The 19579-nt window shown below is 39.2% G+C and overlaps 1 protein-coding gene across 1 annotated transcript; it reads left to right on the forward strand.

Annotated features, from left to right (window-relative positions):
- Positions 1 to 13367: 13367 nt before the first annotated feature.
- gzf1 (GDNF-inducible zinc finger protein 1) lies at positions 13368 to 19348 on the forward strand. Its single transcript, XM_063001370.1, has 5 exons — positions 13368 to 14299; positions 14388 to 14482; positions 14561 to 14728; positions 15582 to 15739; positions 17365 to 19348. Exons 1-5 carry the CDS (start codon positions 13419 to 13421, stop codon positions 18028 to 18030), a joined length of 1968 nt encoding a protein of 655 aa, XP_062857440.1. The 5' UTR covers positions 13368 to 13418; the 3' UTR covers positions 18031 to 19348.
- Positions 19349 to 19579: the final 231 nt, after the last annotated feature.

Here is a 19579-nt window from a genome sequence, read left to right on the forward strand (position 1 = left end):
CCTCCTGAACAGGCAACGTGAGACTCGGCTTGTCTGGCCAATTTGTGAGCTATATCTATTTCAAGCTACTGACAGCCAGATCTACTGCAGCAGGTTTGTCGATGCTATACTTGTGCTCCATTCACAAAGACAGCATGAGTCATGTCAAGGCAATCCATTCACTTCAGCAAACTATTCATATCCCTGCTCATTCAGACAACAAGCTCCTCTCCTCCCGACCTAATAATGTAAGGAAAGAGGACTTTAGAAATCATATGACATTTGAATAATTACCAAGGGCAAACTGTGGGCTATATTTACCATCAGCATTAGTTTTGAGTGCAGAAGGTGGGTTCTAAAAACAGTAAGTGCTATAATATTACAGCATTAGATATAGCGGAAGAGCGGTATAACATGGTAGCACAGTGAATGAGCTGATAAATCAGAAACCTGCCTGAGGTGCAATTATTTATGTATGTTACCTTTTAAAGCTTTTAAAGTCAGATTACATCGAACAATACTTTTCATGCTAAAATACAGAATACATTTAATAGTAATAACATAAGGCAGGGCGTCACAGTGACACAACTGGTAAAGTGGGTGCTGCAAAGCAACATGGGTACGATTCCTGCCTCTGCTTAGTGTCAGATTGTTTTGGGTCCATGTAAGCTTCCTTTACATTTACATTTTAGGTAATCTAGGCTTTTGCTAGGCCATTAGCCTGCTACTCTACAATGTGTTCTGCATGGAACAAAACCACAGTGTTACACTGTGGGGTCGGAGAGTCCGAGATGTTAAGAGATCAGTATAAAGCAAATACGGCTATCAGAGTGATCTAACTGGTTAATGCTAGCTAAAATACAATGGCTATCTGCTATATTTTATCTAATTTGAGTGCTGTTTTTACAGGGAATCAACTGTGATCACAAGCCCTTGTTAAATAAAAGAATTAACTTTTTACTTAGCTTATGGTTACTTTGACAGTCACAATAATGTGCACCATTACTTTAAATGACAAATAAAGTCTATCTATCTATCTATCTATCTATCTATCTATCTATCTATCTATCTATCTATCTATCTATCTATCTATCTATCTATCTATCTATCTATCTATCTATCTATCTAGTATGTAAGTGTACACTAAATTTAGAATGTAGTATGCAATATGGGTCTTGTTTTTCCTAAATGTGCAATTATGCAACCATGTTTGCTTAATGATAGTAAGCTCTAGGGGCTGACAAACATGACATGGCATAATTAGTTTTTTGGTTTGTTTTTTTATGTCTGCAAGTGACAGATAATGTAGTGAAAATAGATGTTTAAAGAAAAGGGCTACAGACAAAAATAATTTGTTTTATAAGTAATTAAAATAGATAAATTGTCTATTATGGACTGGCATTATGAGCTCCAGATTCACTAGGACCCTAACCAGGATAAATCAGTTACTAAATACGAATGACTGAAGGAATGAATGATAAATTAAATGAAACGTGCAGACTATGAGCATGAGCTAAAAAGGTAATACATGATAAAAGAAGTGGGATAAACTTTCATTGATCCGATGTCCAGCTCCCTGACCGTGTCATGCACAAGTGTAATGTAATACACATTGCCATACAAATTTTTAGGAGTGGTCCTAATGTTTTGGATTACTGATATAAAAAAAAAACTCAAAGTCAAGAAAGATTGTGTTTCACTCATTTACCTGGGATAAAGAACAGTTCCAGGAACCATTTAAAGTGTATGCAAACTGATCTAAAGTGAAACTTTTTTATTAGTGCAAAACACCACAAGCAGACAAAGAGAGGAAATGTGAGACGTGAAGTCGGGTTGATGTGGTAAACACTAAGGCATCAGTGTCAGTAAGTTGTGCTGTGCTATGCTTACCCACAATGATGTGGCATTGCCAGATGCACTGCGTGTGCCAGCAACAATGAGCTATGACGCCCTGTGTCTGGACTTCTGTCAACACTGGCTACACAATTCAGTTAAAGTTTTTTCTTGGTTCATGGTAAATCTTGCTTAATTATTGTAAAATCTAATTGGCTAAGAGTTGGAAAGTAAATTATTTAAATACTGTTTTATTTGCACACTATTTACACAATGCTGGTGACTCACTGTGGTTTCGAAGTGTAAGGTTTCATGAAGCGTATTTAATGATATGGTTTGGGGATAAAATATCTCCCAAAACAAGAATGCTGGCTTAAGATCATTTGAATAGAATATTATTAGGATTGTGGTTTAATTTGAGACCATGTAGAGAACACTGTTGTTTTGCACTGTAAGTCTGATGGCTTGAACTGAAATCAAAACCACTGAGGTCATTTGGGTACGAATGTACAGGACTAAGCATTTACTGTGACTCACAGTCATGGCACATTTACCACAACTACTTGTTTATTTGCATTGATGCAGCTTCTCAGATTCCATGTGGATATTATATACTCACACAGCCTGGCTTTGTTTTACTTTTCTTTTATAAAAGTAAAATGTAGCAGCAATCGTTTTAAAATATTTACTTACTCATTTATTCTGTATATCTAAAAACATTATTATAAACATGAAGCGCCACTGAACATTGAAAGGATTCAGGTCTTCCTGCCACCCCATATTAGCTACCTGCAGATAAATTATGCTTGCATTTGTCACAAAATTGTGTCCTATACAACAGAGATGGGGACTCACACAGCGACTTCAGACTCGGACTTGTTTCAAATGACTCAGACTCGACTCATGACTTGCAAAAAAATTACTCGTAAACAACAAGAGTCCCTAGCGTCAGCATGTGTTAACATTAGTTATGTGTGACAGTTATATTAGAAGTTCACTTCATTTGAACAGTTTTGTTACCTTGGATTGGAATCTCACTTAAAATGGTGGAATACCCTACGTAGTGCACTTCACAGGAACAACTGGGGTGAATGGAACACTCCTACAGAATTGGCACTAATGGTTGAAAGACCGCTTTCTGAACCAATCAGACCTTCTGATTAAAATTTTTAGTAAGAAATGTTATTTGCATTTATTCAGTTTGCGTCACACAGATGATGTGTTAATAAAACGCTTTCTAATGAGTTCGTGTTTTACTTCACAACCAGGAAAAGTTTGGAGGTTTTTAATTATAAGCACACATTTACAAAATAACGGATTGTATTCCTAATGGGACAACACACGGCTATAAATGTAATAACATCTGGAAGAACATAAGCTAAGGTAAGCAGTGGTTATGATTTTTTCCCCCTGTGTTTTGGATTTTGGCCGCTGTGCCGTGATTTATCGCACGCTTTTGTTTTGCAATGAAAACAAAACGTATCAGTCTAAGCTTTTAATTGGTACCTTCTTGTTACGGAAATGACATTTATTTGCACAATGACTATGAAAGTAAAGGCACTAAGTAAAACGACAAAATGCATTTGCTAATCTGTTGTTGTTTTTTATCTGAACTTACATATTATTTGTTTAATTCTACGGTACATTTCCAATATATGTTTTGTGTATATTATATTGACTCGTGACTTGACTCAGACTCTAGCCTAAAGACTCATGACTTGACTCGGACTCGTATTTTGTGACTTGTGAACATCTCTGCTATACAATAAGAACAGGTCTAGTCTGACTTATAAAAGTGCTTTAAATAAACCAGATTCACCACATTAGCATGCTAACTAACTACCTTGACCACAAATGCAATTTACATGTCACTTAGATTAGGGAAAAAGAAGGTAATGACACTGAGATCACTTACCCTACGTGTTTAAAACATGGTGTTGAGCTCATTAAATAAGAAAAAACTTAGGCCCAATGCCCCTTAGCTTAACATTTTCATAAGTGCACAAAATTCCCTTGACATCTCTCCAAGGGCTGCTTTTATTTCATTAGTGAGCAGCAGGGACCCCAGGGACTCTGTAAATCTCTAATAAAAAACAAATGATCAATTAGAAACGGTTATTATTGAAAGTCTTAGACAGTGACATCAGGAAAACTCTGTAAAACACTGGAAGAAGGCAGGAATACCCTGGACAGGGTGCCAATCCATTGCAGGGCTTTAGCCATCCCCTCCCCAGACACAGACAATTACACCCGTGTAGACAACCGGCCGGCCGATTACACCACTGCAATTTGAACCCGGATCTCAGTGGTGGTGGGCCAGCGTAATAGACTGCTGCACCACCTGAGTGCTGCCAGTTTAAAATCATTTTTTATTCTGTAATGATGAGTAATCTAACCAGAAACCAAACTATATAAATAGATTCATTAAAAATGTGGTTTGAAGATTAAGCTTATACAAAATAAATGCTGAAATACAAATTCTAGTCTTTTCTACATAAGGGCTTGCATCACACTAGCCTTCAGTTTTAATAGTTCTTAAAAAAAGAAAAAATCCCCCAATTGCTATGAATCTACACATAATCAGCCAGCTGCTGTAAGAGTTTTCCCTCCATCCATAATCATTCCCCGATGACACACTTATTTTCATGCACAACCTGGAGTTAATTGCTCTGAGTTCAGTCACGCTCAAATAGATGATGTGACCTTAGCACAGTTTTTAGTCACGAAACAACGCCTTTAGGCAAACAGCAACAAAACGAATGTGAGCAAACAGGGCCCTCTTGTTTTGAACAGGAGGACAGTTTCGTTTGCTGGCTGCCTGGCTAGAAGGCGTGCAGGGTTACAGGCGTGCAGACTTGCAGACACCATGGCTGGGGTTCAGTGGTAAATGGAAAACCACAGCCTCCGGTCCACACAAGTGCAGGGTGAGTCACAGGAAGAAGCCATGCACTTGCAGAACTCATTAAGCGAAATGTAAGGCGTATGGATTTCCTAGGTCAATAAAAAGAACCTGGAAGCCCCAGAAGTACCCTGGTAAATCCTGGAGTCGCATCAGTTCTTTTGTACAACAGTTTTGGCTTCATATTCTTCATTATTTACTAGAAATAAAAGAAATTTAAATCGTTTTTGCCAAAAACGTGGTAAAACTGGATTTACACCAGTTTACTCCCACCTTCCAAATACAGGGGATAAATAGTCATTAATCATTTTAAAACTATTTCCACCTTTAATGTAATCTGGACAATTCAATTAAATTACAAACTAAAAATTTTTTGAGGGGAATACAAATAAACAAATAAAAACACAATAATATGGTGCCATAAATGTGCACACCCTTAAACTAAAATTTTGTTAATGCAACTTTTAGTTTTTATGACTGTGTCCAGTCTTTTTAGGGTAGGAGTCTACTAGCATGGCACATCTAGACTTTGCAATCTTTGCTCACTCTTTCTTGCTCTTCAGGTCCAACAGATTTTCAATCTGACTCAGGTCTGGGCCCTGCCTGGGCTATTCCAAAAGTTTGATCTTATTCTGGTAAAGCTGTTCTGTTCTTGGTTTTCAGCAGAGGCCTGAAGGTTTTGTGGCAAAACTGACTGATATTTGGAAGTGTTCATATTTTTCTCCACCTTGACTAAAGTCAGTTTTGGCTGAAGAAAAACAGACCCAAAGCAAAATGCTGCCACAACCATGCTTCACTGTGAGTATGATGTTCTTTTGGTGATGCAAAGTGTTGTTTTGTTCACCAAACATACTATTTGGAATTATGATATAAATAAATTATAATAACCTTGGTCTCACAACGACTATAACATATAACACACGACTATAACATATAACAATTTTGCCACATGCTTTTGGCAGATTTGGTGTAGGTCTTTGCAAAATGTAGCCGAGCTTGTGTAAGACACAACAAGTACTTACCAGAAATTCCTACAGTTTCTTTAATGATGCTGTAGGTTTCTTGGCAGCCTCCCAGACCAGTTTTCTTTTTGACTTTTCATCAGGTTTGAAGGGGCGTGCAAATTAGCTAAGGAAATGGTTGAGGAAGTGATGCCCTATGGTGGATTGGCATCTTGCCCAGGATGCCAAAGCCTTGCGTCTAGCATTGCCAGGTAGGCTCTGGACCCACCATGAACCTAATCATACATGTATGCATGAATACATTAATGTAGAAAAATTAGTAAATGCATAATCACCATATACTGGATGAATTGACCTTATTTTACCTACAGAGTAACTTAAAGTCCAGACTTGCAAGGTTAACGTACACAACCATTTACCTTCGCTGACCAATTAAAATGTTTACCTGTATCTGACTATTCATTTTTCAGCCTGTCCAGGTTTTAACTAAACTATGTACAACAGTGACCTCAAGTGGAAATGTGTATACATATCAGATACTTTTTACAGATCAAGCATAACACTTTTTGAAAATGATGTATGTAAAAATAACGTAATTGTAAATTGCTGTCTGTATGTAACCACATTTTTAATTAATTAAGATAAAATGTATTTATAGGCATATTTGCATCCCAAATGTGGATCAACAATATTCCTGATATATTATTTTACAGGGTAGTGGTTAGAATTCTAAATAAACCAGTTTGCTAAAATCCTGGTGGCTTAAAGTGTTTTAGCTGCAAAACTTTCAACCTAAAAATGTGTCCAGTCTGGATTTCTAATGCACCAAAAATGTCCGAGATTTGGCTTTTGTAGTCTGTGTGCACTATTCTTTGCTTGTTTTTGTACTGATTGTACTCTTCTCTTTAGATAAAGCCGTCTCGCACTTCTTTTTAAAAAATGCCCAAATGCAAATGAAAACTCACAGACGAATTACAGAAAAAATCCTTTTATGTCTCTGTCGGGATTCTTGGGAAGCAGAATGCATCAGTGTTAAACAAAGGTGCAAGTTCAGCAAAACACAAAACTGCAGCTAAACATGTGAGCTAAAGAGAGAGACACACCGGGTAAAACAGAAGATGCTGTTACTGCTGCAGAGGGAGTTTTTGCATTTCATACCACAAAGCATCATAACAGCTACAGATCACTGGACTGCACGTCTGCCTTGTTAAAAAAGTCTTTCCCTGATTCTAAAACAGCACAAACAAGTGAGCGTACTAAGATAGAAGCAGTGGCGGCTCCTGCCAAATCTCTCAGGGGGGGCAATTGTTGCGATTATGGCCAAAGTGACCCGTTCAATGGGTAAATTAAAGCTTAAATAATTAACATCTTAAGTCATCTGTCAGTTTGCCCTCACAAATAACTTTGAACATGGAGACCAGCTTTACCATTTATCATAAAATTAAGTAAAGCCTTCACACTAACAATTTAATTCAGTCTTCATCAGAAAGCATTTTATTTTAGGTGCAGCAGATCCAGAATAAAGATCGGGGCATCGGGGCTGATGTGCAATGAATAAAGAAGTACAATTAAACAATTTGGGAGATACAATAAGTGCAATCACAATTCACAATTTAAAAATTACATTACTTACTTGTAATTTACTTGTAACTCATATGATCCCCCCCCCCCCCCCCCCCCCTCTTTGTAGATACTTGCTTGATGTTTAAATTTGGTCTAGGTGGCCCTAATTCTTTAGTTGCTAATTTATCCTGATTACTACGACGACTGAATGGCATTTCCCTTAATGACACGATGGAGTTGCTCCGAACTGAGGTAATGGTAGTCATGGTAACGAGATCGCGACACCAGGTTATGTGTGACGCAAGCACGTAAGTGCGAGCCCTCCCGGAACCCATTCAGATTGTATTGCAGTGCCTACAGTTCGAAAAAAAAGTGCCTTAACATGAGAGTCTATGAGAGCAATCCAGGGCAATTTTAAGTCAGACTGAAATCGCCCAAAAGGGGTGGTACTGTACGGAACACAACTTGACGTTGATTGGACTACGATATTCAGAGGCAAGACAGACTGTGATAGAAAAATTTCTTCCCTTTCGCCCTTTGGTGGTGCGTCGCCCGATCGCCCTAAGGATAGAAGTTATTGTCAATTTTGTCTAAATAGCTCTACTGATTTATTTAGTATTCTTATTGTTTAGGGCCAAACGCTGAATAGAAGGGCATACAACTATCAGACCATAAAGGCATTTGTTAGTTGTCTTGTTAAAGAGTATCTATTTATGTATTAAAATTCAATAACATTGCTGCACGGTTATTGATGCACCTGTCAAATATTTGAACCCCTACCCCATACACATTGCCATGGTGCCACCAATTACATTAAATAACTTTGCCAATCCAACCCCCCACCCCCGAACCAACCATCCACCCAATACAGGTGTCCGTCTGCCCCATATGCTGCCATCCTGCCCTAAATGTGTCCTCTTTTTTGAAAACCAAAATGTGGTCACCATACGACTGTCATTAGTCGACGGGTAACCGTGTCCTATTAAAATATAAAACCGAGTTTTAACACGTCTTTACAAGTTATTTAATGACATGCTAGTATGTGAATAAACTGGAGTCGAACGATTTGCTCCAAGTGCTCACTAAACATGCTAATCATACTCTTAATCATAAGCCGCGGTCGATAAAGTCATGTAATTCCTGACAACATTAGTGTAGTTATTATACGTTGATAAACATATTTCTACTTTATTAACTGCGACATGAAGCAAAATATCCACATTATTTCATTAATCTTGTACTTTGTAAAACAAAGTTTTACGATTCCTTCAGATTCCTGGGCACACACATCTCCTGGACCACCAACATCATGGCAGTAGTGAAGAAGGCACAGCAGAGACTCTACTTCCTGAGAATTCTCAGGAAAAACAACCTTCAGGAGAAGCTGCTGGTGTCCTACTACCGCTCCGCCATTGAGAGTGTGCTGACATACAGTCCCTGACAGAAGTCTTGTCGCGTAAGGACATAGTAACTTAAAATGGTATATAACTTTATTTGTAATCAATCAATTGTTACAATAAATGGTTCACTTTAATGTCAAGGGCTTTCACATTAATAACTGGGTGCAAAATGAAACTGTCAAAAAGTGTCCTGATGTCCACAGCTTGGTAAAGCCCATAACATCTGTTTTTGCAAGGACAAAAGTCTTGTCGTGTCTTTAAATGATTCAACAAATCACAGATTAGAGCTTCTCCTGGGACAAATAATGTAATTAACACATTCCCAGGTGTGTATAAAAAGAACCCCAGCACACCAGACTTTCATGTGAAGTGCAACCTGACCTCTGACAACATGCCAAAGATTCAACCACAAACCAAAGTGCTGATCATCAAGACCTTGAAGACCAAGTCTGCTGCTGAGGTGGCAGACATCTTTAATGTATCCAAACGTCAAGTGGAGAGAATAAGAAAAAGATTTCAAGAAACTGGGGACGTTCATGACATGCCCAGGTCAGGCCGACCCCTTAAGACAACTGTTCGAGAGGACCGTTTGTTGCTTCGACAGTCTAGGGTCAGCCCTTTTTCAACTGCAGCGGAGCTACATGAGAACTGGTCACCAGAAAACGCTGTATCTACAAGAACAGTTTGTCGAATTCTTTCACGCAGTGGTCTTCATGGCCGAATTAGTGCTCAGAAACCAGCATTAAACAGAAGACAACAAAAAAATCGTGTCGCATTTGCCAAGGCCCACAGCTTGCAGAAAGGATGGACAGTGGAAAAGTGGCAGAAGGTTGATTTTTCTGATGAATCATCCATTGAACTGCATCCCAATCGCCGCAAATAGACCTGTTGGAACCCGCATGGACCCAAGATTCACCCAGAAAACAGTCAAGTTTGGTGGAGGAAAAATCATGGTTTGGTTACATCCAGTATGGGGGTGTCCGAGAGCTCTGCAGAGTGGATGGCAACATCAACAGCCTGAAGTATCAAGACATTCTTGCTGCCCATTACACTCCAAACCACAAGAGAGGGCAAATTCTGCAGCAGGATGGCGCTCCTTCTCATACTTCAGCATCCACATCAAAGTTCCTGAAAGCAAAGAAGATCAAGGTGCTCCAGGATTGGCCAGCCCAGTCACCAGACATGAACATTATTGAGCATGTCTGGGGTAAGATGAAGGAGGAGGCTTGGAAGACGAAACCAAAAAATCTTGATGAACTCTGGGAGTCCTGCAAGACTGCTTTCTTTGCCATTCCAGATGACTTCATCAATAAGTTATTTGAGTCATTGCCAAGACGTATGGATGCAGTCCTCCAAGCCCATGGAAGTCATACACGATAATAATTATTTTTTCCAAGGCACCATGACTTTATGTTCTAATGTTATTGTAGCATGTTTGTGTATTCAAAATAAAGTATATGTATAATTTCAACATTATTTTTGTATACGACAAGACTTATGTTCAAGCAAAATCTGACCTTTCTGTCCTAATTAAATGATAAAACTCAATGAATGATACAAAACTTTCTTTTGGTATAATAAGCATAATCTAGAGGGCTTTGCCTTTCATATAAGCCAGTTCTGATTTCAATTGATCAACTACAAGTCAAGTTATTATTTGTTGTTCCTACAACTTGGATAAGCGACAAGACTTCTGTCAGGGACTGTACTGCATATCAACATGGTACAGCAGCTGCTCAGCGGCAGATAAGAGATCTCTTCTGGGCAACACTGCCCAGAAGATCATCGGCTGCCCACTGCCCAGCCTGGAGGACCTTTTCAGCTTTCGCTGCCTCAGCAGAGCAACTAACATACTGAAAGATCCATCTCACCCTGGACATCATCTGTTCGACCTGCTGCCCTCTGGAAAACACTTCCGGGAGTCTCCCGCATATACATAGCGGCACCCTGATGCCAGATAAAATCTCCCGGAATCTAGAACGAGCAGCCAAGAGCGCGCACACACACACACACACACACACACACACACACACATACAATTTAGCGCACTGTGTAGGGAACATACATCAATTGTCTAATATACTGTCTAGTGCACTATGTAGGGGACATAAATTCGTTATCTGATATACAATTTAGTGCACTGTGTAGGGAACATAAAGAATTATGTAATACACTATCTAGTGCACTATGTAAGGAACACAAATCATCTAGTTATACTTTCTAGTGCACTATGTAGTGAACATGAATGCGTTATCTAATACACTATCGAGTGCACTATGTAGGGAACATAAACCAATTGTCTAATTCACTATCTAGTGCACTACGAAGGGAACATAAATTCATATCTAAAATACTATCTAGTGCACTATGTAGAGAACATAAATTGTTATCTGATACACAATTTAGTGCACTATGTAGTACACATTAATGTGTTTGTGACACGAACAGTTAGCTTAGTAGCTCAGTTAGCAGCTCCTAAAAGTTCTGTTATCACCCCTATCCTTTGGTGTGTGCGAGAGTTTTTTTTTTAATTTTTTTAGCTTTTAATTTTTTATTTTTTTTTGGGGGGGGGGGATATACCTTCCTGAAATGAGTTTTTGCAACTTGGGATGTCTGTTAAGCGTATGTCACTTACAGTCACTGTGTTTGACATAGTTGGCCTGTATGATAAAGTATAATAAAGTTTAATGCAAATTGGCCTTCTTTTTAACACAACAATACAGCTTTAATGAATATAAAACAGACGGCAACTGAGTGTAAACATACCCGAGGACCAGTACCGAACTACATTTCCCATGATGCATTGCCAACACGTCTGCCCGAGATCTGGGTGCGATTTCTACAGGAAATACTTTATTCATACTGCATTTGTTGAGGGCTGCCATTTTACCGAGCTTACGGTAAGACATTTCCAATAACCACCCATGCAAACTCTCCATTCAGCGCTTTACACACAGGCTGCTGTAAACACGTCTGTTTACACGCAGCAGTTTTATATCTCAATATATATAATTAAGTACATACAGCGAATAGCTTAATGTTTTATGTAGCTACTTCCACTGTGGTAGGTGCTAAAGCTAATGTTAACGCTAATTATATGACTCCCTGGGGTAATCCTCAATTGTGTGCTACTGCACCAGATATTATGCAGAATAATAACGATATCACTGTCAATATACTAATCTCTTATACTATTAAGTAAGATAAAATGCTGTTTTAAACGCACTTTTTTATGTTTATATATCAGCGTGTATTAGCCAGCAATATGAAATGTATAAAAAAAGCCAAACAAAAACAAAACAATAACATTTTTACTTGTGGAACTACTAAGCTAGCATGGCTCAAATCATCCAGCTAGAATTTAATAAACATTCAATTTTTTTTAAACTAAAAATAATATTACAAATTGTTCATTCTTTAGAACATTATCAAGAAAGATATATTTTACAATCATAAAATCGGATATCAGTGTTTTCAAGGGGCAGGTAAAAGAAAAATGTAATTTGGTATAAAAATAAATGCTAAAATATCCTGCCATACGTTCCAGGATACATACTAGTACCTATTTTATATTCATTTATTTTTAACAGCTGCTTCATCCTGGTCAAAGTCACAAAAGGTTGACTTACACCTTAAATAAAGAATAAATCTAATTAAGGGCAATTAATCTCCTAAACGCTGAAAACTCTTACCAGCATCATAAAGGTAGTATGTAGTTTGAGACACAGCCTGTAATTATCTACACCGATCAGCCATAACATTAAAACCACCGCCTTGTTTCTACACTCACTGTCCATTTTATCAGCTCCACTTACCATATAGGAGCACTTTGTAGTTCTACAATTACTGACTGTAGTCCATCTGTTTCTCTGCATGCTTTGTTAGCTCCCTTTCATGCTGTTCTTCATTGGTCAGGACCACCACAGAGCAGGTATTATTTAGGTGGTGGATCATTCTCAGCACTGCAGTAACACTGACATGGTGGTGGTGTGTTAGTGTGTGTTGTGCTTGTATGAGTGGATCAGACACAGCAGCGCTGCTGGAGTTTTTAAATACCGTAAATTTTAAATTTCCTTATGTTGCCAGAGTCCTTTACATATTCTTAAACTCCAAGCAGACTATCATATGCCTTTTATCCAACAGTGGCTTTTTTATTGAGAGTTGTGAAGATGATCGTCCATTCCACAGGACCAAAGCCCTTCTTATCCAATGACCAGTTTAGCTGTACAATCAACTTTAAGGTTTAAAGTTCTGCCAGGCATCTTCCATTTCAAGGTTATTGAGGACTGTGAATGAGTATAGGTACAATTGCATTAATTTATTCTTCGTCTTTCTTTGTTTTTCAGAAAGTGAGTTAAAATGACTGATCAACTGGTTCAGGTCATATCCAGGTCACACCATGAGCGTTTACTTGAAGCAATGTGGAAGTTAAGAGTCACAGGGAACCTGTGTGATATTACAGTACAAGTGGATTTTCAAGGGGAGCTGGAAGAATTTGAGGCTCACCAAATAGTACTCGCTGCATCTAGTGGTTATTTTAAGTCCCTACTGTTAACAGGAAAAGAGATGAAAAAAGTATTCATAAATAACATTTCTCCTAATCTATTTTCCAAATTCTTACAATATGTGTACTGTGGGAAAATGGAAGTTGAAAAGAGCTGTCTTAGCAAAATAATAAACATGGCAAAGCAGTTGGACTGCCAAGACTTAAAGGAGGCTTGTGGTACCAAGTCGTTAGATCATGATTATGGAAGTACCAGTGCTAGCAAATCAAAAATATGGATGAAAGTAAAAAGGGAGCGGTCAAAAAAGGCTGTTAAGAAAGCAGTAGATCCAAGAAAACCCATTAGAATAACTCTAAGAACTGTAGCTGCTGACTGGGAGAGAAAAAAAGTACTACAGACAAGGAGGAGCAGCAGGTTGAAAGGCCGACATGATGTGCACACTGGTAAGAAAAAAGAAGACTGCACAGCAAATTCTCAACCTGAGAACTTAGGGCAGGATAAAACAGAGGCAGCACTAGAGGAGGTATCACAGGAGTTAGAGGTTGGTGAAACTGAATCTGATGCTGCTGACCAGATTTTACCCAAGGAGAATGTTTTTACTGCCAGTGGGTCTGTGTCACCATTCGCTTTTATTCCTGATGTCGCAGAAGATGATGTGCAGGAATTTGACTTCCTACCAGCTGAAGCAGTGGAAAAACCTGACGAGGCTCAGGAGGAATGCAAGACAGGGAGCATGATGAAGTATGAATGTGAGCAGTGTACTCGTTCATTTCGTTACGAGAAGAGCTACCTGAAGCACATTAGGGTTAGCCACGGGATCAAGTCTGACACGACCTATCGCTGTGAAATCTGCCAGCAGACCTTTGCCAACCGCTCAAACCTAACTATACACGAGCGGCACGTGCACAACGACGAGAGGCTTTTTATCTGCGGGGTATGCAGTAAAACCTTCAAACGCAAGAAAGATGTGACGCGGCACATGCGGCAAGTCCACGAGGGTGGAACGCCACGCCACACCTGCTCCATCTGTGGCAAATCTCTGAGCTCTAAAACAGCCCTGAACCTGCATTCGAGGACACACACAGGAGACAAACCGTACAGCTGCACTGAGTGTGGAACCCGCTTCTCCCAGAGCTCAGCGCTCAAGACCCACCAGAGGTATTCCATATGGTGTTCTTTGAAAGGACCTTAAATTTGACTTACTGGTTTTGCAATGCTTTAGCATTATGGTTTCTGTTCTTTACAGGATCCACACCGGAGAGAAGCCTTTTGCATGTGACATGTGTGATGCCAGGTTCACCCAGAACCACATGCTGGCTTACCATAAGCGATCCCACACCGGTTGTGCATTTATTACTGTACACTGGTTATTGTTTAACATACATAGACAGTTTGTATTCATGATGTTTGTTTTTATAGGAGAGAGGCCATATATGTGTGAGAACTGTGGGAAAAGCTTTGCATCCAAAGAATACCTAAAACACCACGCCCGGATCCACTCTGGTTTAAAGCCCTTCAAGTGTGAAAACTGTGGAAGAGCATTTGCACAGCGGAACTCACTCCACCAGCATATGAAAATACACACAGGTATTCCTTACACCTTGGCTGCAACTTATTTGCTCTTAAATAGATACATATGGTTTTTTATTGGCACGTTGGAATAAGGATTTGCTCTGTAACCCCTACCTTCCAAGATGTACCCTCAAACTGTGCTACAGTTGTAGATCTGATTGGGCATGCTCACTGGGTGGAGAGAATTTTTATTAGTGTCTACCAGTCATGAGCTGCTGTCCAATACTTGGCGTCTTTGAACACACATTCACACCAACACCACTAATAAAATGATCTTCAATTTGAGCTACAATAGCTTTTCAGTTAGTCTGTACCAGACTCCATAGCCTGTGTGTCCTCACACCGGTTGATGGCTTGTCCCTCTTTGGACCACAGTTGGTGGGAACTTGCCAGGGCTGCCTATGAGCACCCTTTGCTTTTTTTGGAGATACTACAAATGTATTATGAGGAACTACCGGCAGTGGTAGCTTAGTGGTTAAGGTACTGGGCTACTAGTAAAAAGTTTGCTGGTTCAAGCCCCACAGCTGCTAAATTGCCACTGTTGGGCTCTTGAGCATGGCCCTTAAGTCTTGGATTGTTTATGGACACAATTTTTTAAGTCGCTTAAAGCATCAGCTAAATGATGTAAAATGTAACTACCATCAGCTTCCATCATTGTTATGAAATAGGTATTTTCAAGCACATTTTGGGGGTCCTAATGTTTTGGCTCATTAGTGTAAACCTTGTCTAAGCAGATAAAAAAGCACTCCAGATTTAATTACAGCCAGTGTGACCCAGTTATTATTTAACCATTATGTGAACCATGTATGTATATTCTGTCCTCAGTTTGCAGAATTAAAAGTCTGCATTATTGCTGTGCTCTTTGCAGGTGAAAGGCCGTACCCCTGTACGGACTGTAAGAAACAGTTCACACAGCTCAATGCTCTTCAGAGGCATCAGAGAATCCATACAGGAGAAAAGCCATATATGTGCAGCTTGTGTGGCCGAACCTTTACTGACAAATCAACTGTCCGCCGACACGCCCTGGTGAGTAAAGGTTTTGAGTAGAGATGCATGAGTACCGATACTAGTATCGGGTATTTTCCCGATACCGCGCTCATTAACTCATACTCGTACTCGCAAACGAGGCTCCGATACTAAACATCCGATACCTTGTACCTAGTGCACGTTGCTGCGTTAACGCAGGGATTTTCAACCTGTGGGGCGCGAATGCCTGACCGGGGGGCGTGACATTACGAGATTTTTTTACTTCTAAAACTAAAGCAATTCATTTTCACCCACGGGAGACAGATTGAATTATTCTCACTGACCACGCTCACACGCACGTTTAATGTTATTTAGTTCCGTTTGACAAAAAAAAAAAAAAACTTAAAATAGAGCTAACAGTGAAGATAACCGGTTACAAAAGCAGCGACCGCTGTTACAGGACGTGTGTGTGTTCAATACTCTGTTCACAGTGTCAATACAAGTGATTCAGGAGTCGACTCATCTTTTCTCAGTCATCTCTCCGTGTTCACTGTTATAATGAATGATGCGGTTGTAAATAAACACCAACTACTACAGAACATTCTGTGTGACTCGCTTACATTATAAAGCTCAGGCTTAATTATACTGCTTATTACCACAGAGCGGGAGCCGACTCAGAGTCGTTTACGATTTACCGAGGTGAACCACGAATGTATGTGCTGATAGAATCGGCTCAGATGGGATCGGACTGTATTATCCTTTTAAAGTAAATATTTCAATCAGCAGAATCGCATCGCATGTATGATGTGCACAACGTTAATTACGTGCGTTTATTAATGAACGTTTACGTTAGCTTGTCAGAAGCTTTCTCAATGATGGCTGTGCGGTGTTTTTTTTTTTTTTTTTTTTTTTTTTTTACAATTAGTGATGGCAACCCAAGCAACTGTTCCACTGCACTATTTTACACTAAAAACTACACTATTCCATAATGCTCCAGATTGCATCATCCTAAATAGGTATCGGTATCGGCGAGTACAAAAATACATGTACTCGTACTCGGTTGGGAAAAAATTGTATTGATGCATCCCTAGTTTTGAGGACCATTCAGGATATGCAGACTAGATTCATTTGCAATAAAACATTTTATAAATGTTCCCTTTTTTTTGACAAGCTTTATGTGGTTGTGTTCATTTCCCTATCTAATTCTAGCAGGGGGTGCTAACTTTCTTATTTAATTTACTTTAACGTATAAACAACTGCTATTAGCTGCTGTTATGTGGATTGACAGAGCAGGGTTAATGGTGGCCATACCACAGAAATGCGACAGCATTGACTGGATTCAACTCTGCAGTCTTTCAATAAAAGTGTTTGGTTTTACTGCAAGAAATTGTGTCATATTTAGCAGAATAGAACTATTTAAGGGATTGCCTGGTTAGGCCTCTATTTAGAAGAAATCATTTTAATTAAAAAATGATCTGGAATGATTATAAGCACCCCAAAGAACCCAGTATAAACTGAATGTGTAAAAATGTTTAAAAAAACAAAAACAAACCTTCATCTAAAAACATGCTCAACCATATGTTGGATAGTCTTGTATGGTCCTTTGACTGATCAATTGTTCATTCTTTTATTAATTTTAATTGTATTTTGAAAGGGCTTTAATCAACCTCAAATGTCCCCCACAGACCCATGACAAAAACACACCTTGGAAGAACTACCTGGTCGTGCTGCCAAATAATGTGGAAAAGAAAACGAAAACCTCCTCTCTGAAGAAGAGTAAGTCTGCACTAAAGTCAGAAAAACACCAGGCACAAGAAAAGCAGAGTCTGGCCGAGACTGAGAAGACAGCAGAGCCAGTAACCATCTCTGGAGAATGGCCCAGCACTGGAACCATCACTGTAGTCAGGCATGCAACACTGGGCAACCTGACAGTTATCCAAACAGAGGTGACTCCTGGGACACAGCTGCAGCCCATCGTCACCGCAGACGGAGCAGGTGTCATTTCTCTGGACGGTTCAACCGTTGGCATTCCTGTTGCTGTGCCATTTCCAATTTCCATCTCGGTTGCACGTTCCATTTCTGACTCGGCATCACTGACTGGTGCAGTCACTCTCTGTGAACCAGCCACAGTTTCTGATGCAGTTTTGGCTCCTACAGCCTCATCCATAACCACAGTCACAGACTCCATTCTCAGTGCTCCAGTTGAAGTCACTTTATCGGAGCCTGAGGCAGCACAGCTGGTGGAACAGTCTGTTCAGCCACAGGATTCAGATTCCCAACAGGCAACAACTGATCAAGAAGATCCGCAGACCACAAAATCTGAATCCATGGAGATCTCAACAAGAGAATAATTTTGAATGTTTTATACGGTCGTTTTTTTTGTGCATGCGGGAGTGAACAAAAATGACTGCCTAGAAGACTAGTGATTACCATCATTATTTTTGTCCCATCTATCACCTAGAGAAAAAGTCTCCTACCAATTTTGCATGCCTTTTGAATGTGGTTTCATGTAATTGTGGTGGCTTGGAAAAAAATACACAAGTACTAAAATAAAACAGCATCCAATGGAATTCGATCTTGCACTGACTTATAAACTGTCCCAAATGGGTTTACACTCATTTCCTCAAGGATTGTGCATCATAGTACCTCACCCTGAAGATATCTCCCAAGTGCACAATTAGGAGAGGGAGCACAAGGCTTATAGCACAATTTGGGGATGTATAGTTTAAAAAGTCCATTGTTTTTACAAAAGTTGTAAGTGCTGTAAATCTTAGGCTAACATTTTAGCAAGTGACCTTAATTAACTTTCACTTGACAGATTTAAATGTTTTTTATTTAATGAATCTGCACTCGACTGCATATTTCTCCATTTTGGAGAAATATACAGTCATGCAGGTCATAGTCATTCAGCAGATGATTGACTCTGTGTACTGGTGTCACTGGTTACAGTTGTATTAGCTTACAAGAAGTTAGGACTGGACTTGCCCTGCCCAGTGGGCTATCGATTTTGGATTTGATCATTTCTGAATGTACTACTCATTTCTGCTTTATATGTATAAAATGATGCTATTTCTTTAGAAAATTGTGATTAGCTTGGAAAGTACTGATTTATTTGTTATATTTAATTTATGGTACAAGAAAAATTAAGAATCAAATGTTTTATACATTCATTTTTAATAACTGCTTCTTCCTGATGAGAGTGGATCTATCCAATCCAAAAACAATAGGAACAGGGTGAAATGCACCATGGATAGGGTACCAATCTATCAGGGGCAGTGATAGCTCAGTGGTAAAGGTGCTGGTGTAGTAAACAGAAGGTCGCCGGTTCAAGCCTCGCCACCACCAAGTTGCCACTGTTGGGTCCCTGAGCAAGGCCCTTAACCCTCAATTGCTTATCGTGTAAGTTGCTTTGGATAAAAGCGTCTGTTAAATGATGTAAATGTAACTATCACAGAGAATCATACTTGTAGAGCAGCATGCACAGCAAACCATTGTTTTCAGATGGCACCAGACCCTGACCAAGTGGCAGTTAGTAAAAATTAATAAATGAATGAATATTATATACAAATGATTGATCTTTGAAAAATGATGTGAAACTCTGAGCCTTTAACTCTCAATTGCAAAGATTATGTTAGAACATAAGTCAATAAAAGCATCTGCAAAATTTAATGAATGTAGTGTCTATGGTGTGTGCTTTTCCCCTCCTGTTTGTTTTGGTTGTAGCCAAAGTACCTCAACCCTCAAAGTTACATAGCAATGTACAACGTAAACAAAACATAACTAAGAATATAGTAAATGCAAAGGCCATCAGTGAGCCAGCCTGCCAAACAAAGGGCAAGGTTGCTTTTATACTATTGTACTTTTATTTCTGTACATTAATACAGACATTCAACAAGTAAG

Source organism: Trichomycterus rosablanca, chromosome 9 (genome assembly GCF_030014385.1).
Source record: "Trichomycterus rosablanca isolate fTriRos1 chromosome 9, fTriRos1.hap1, whole genome shotgun sequence".
NCBI classification, from domain to species: Eukaryota; Metazoa; Chordata; class Actinopteri; order Siluriformes; family Trichomycteridae; genus Trichomycterus; species Trichomycterus rosablanca.

What these genes read in the sequence shown, in the direction of transcription:
- gzf1 (XM_063001370.1), top strand. Translation starts at nt 13,419, where the DNA reads ATGAAAGTAAAAAGGGAGCGGTCAAAAAAGGCTGTTAAGAAAGCAGTA. An exon ending in GCGCTCAAGACCCACCAGAG is followed by an intron (nt 14,300 to 14,387) that starts GTATTCCATATG and finishes TGTTCTTTACAG; the next exon opens with GATCCACACCGGAGAGAAGC. An exon ending in GCATATGAAAATACACACAG is followed by an intron (nt 14,729 to 15,581) that starts GTATTCCTTACA and finishes TGCTCTTTGCAG; the next exon opens with GTGAAAGGCCGTACCCCTGT.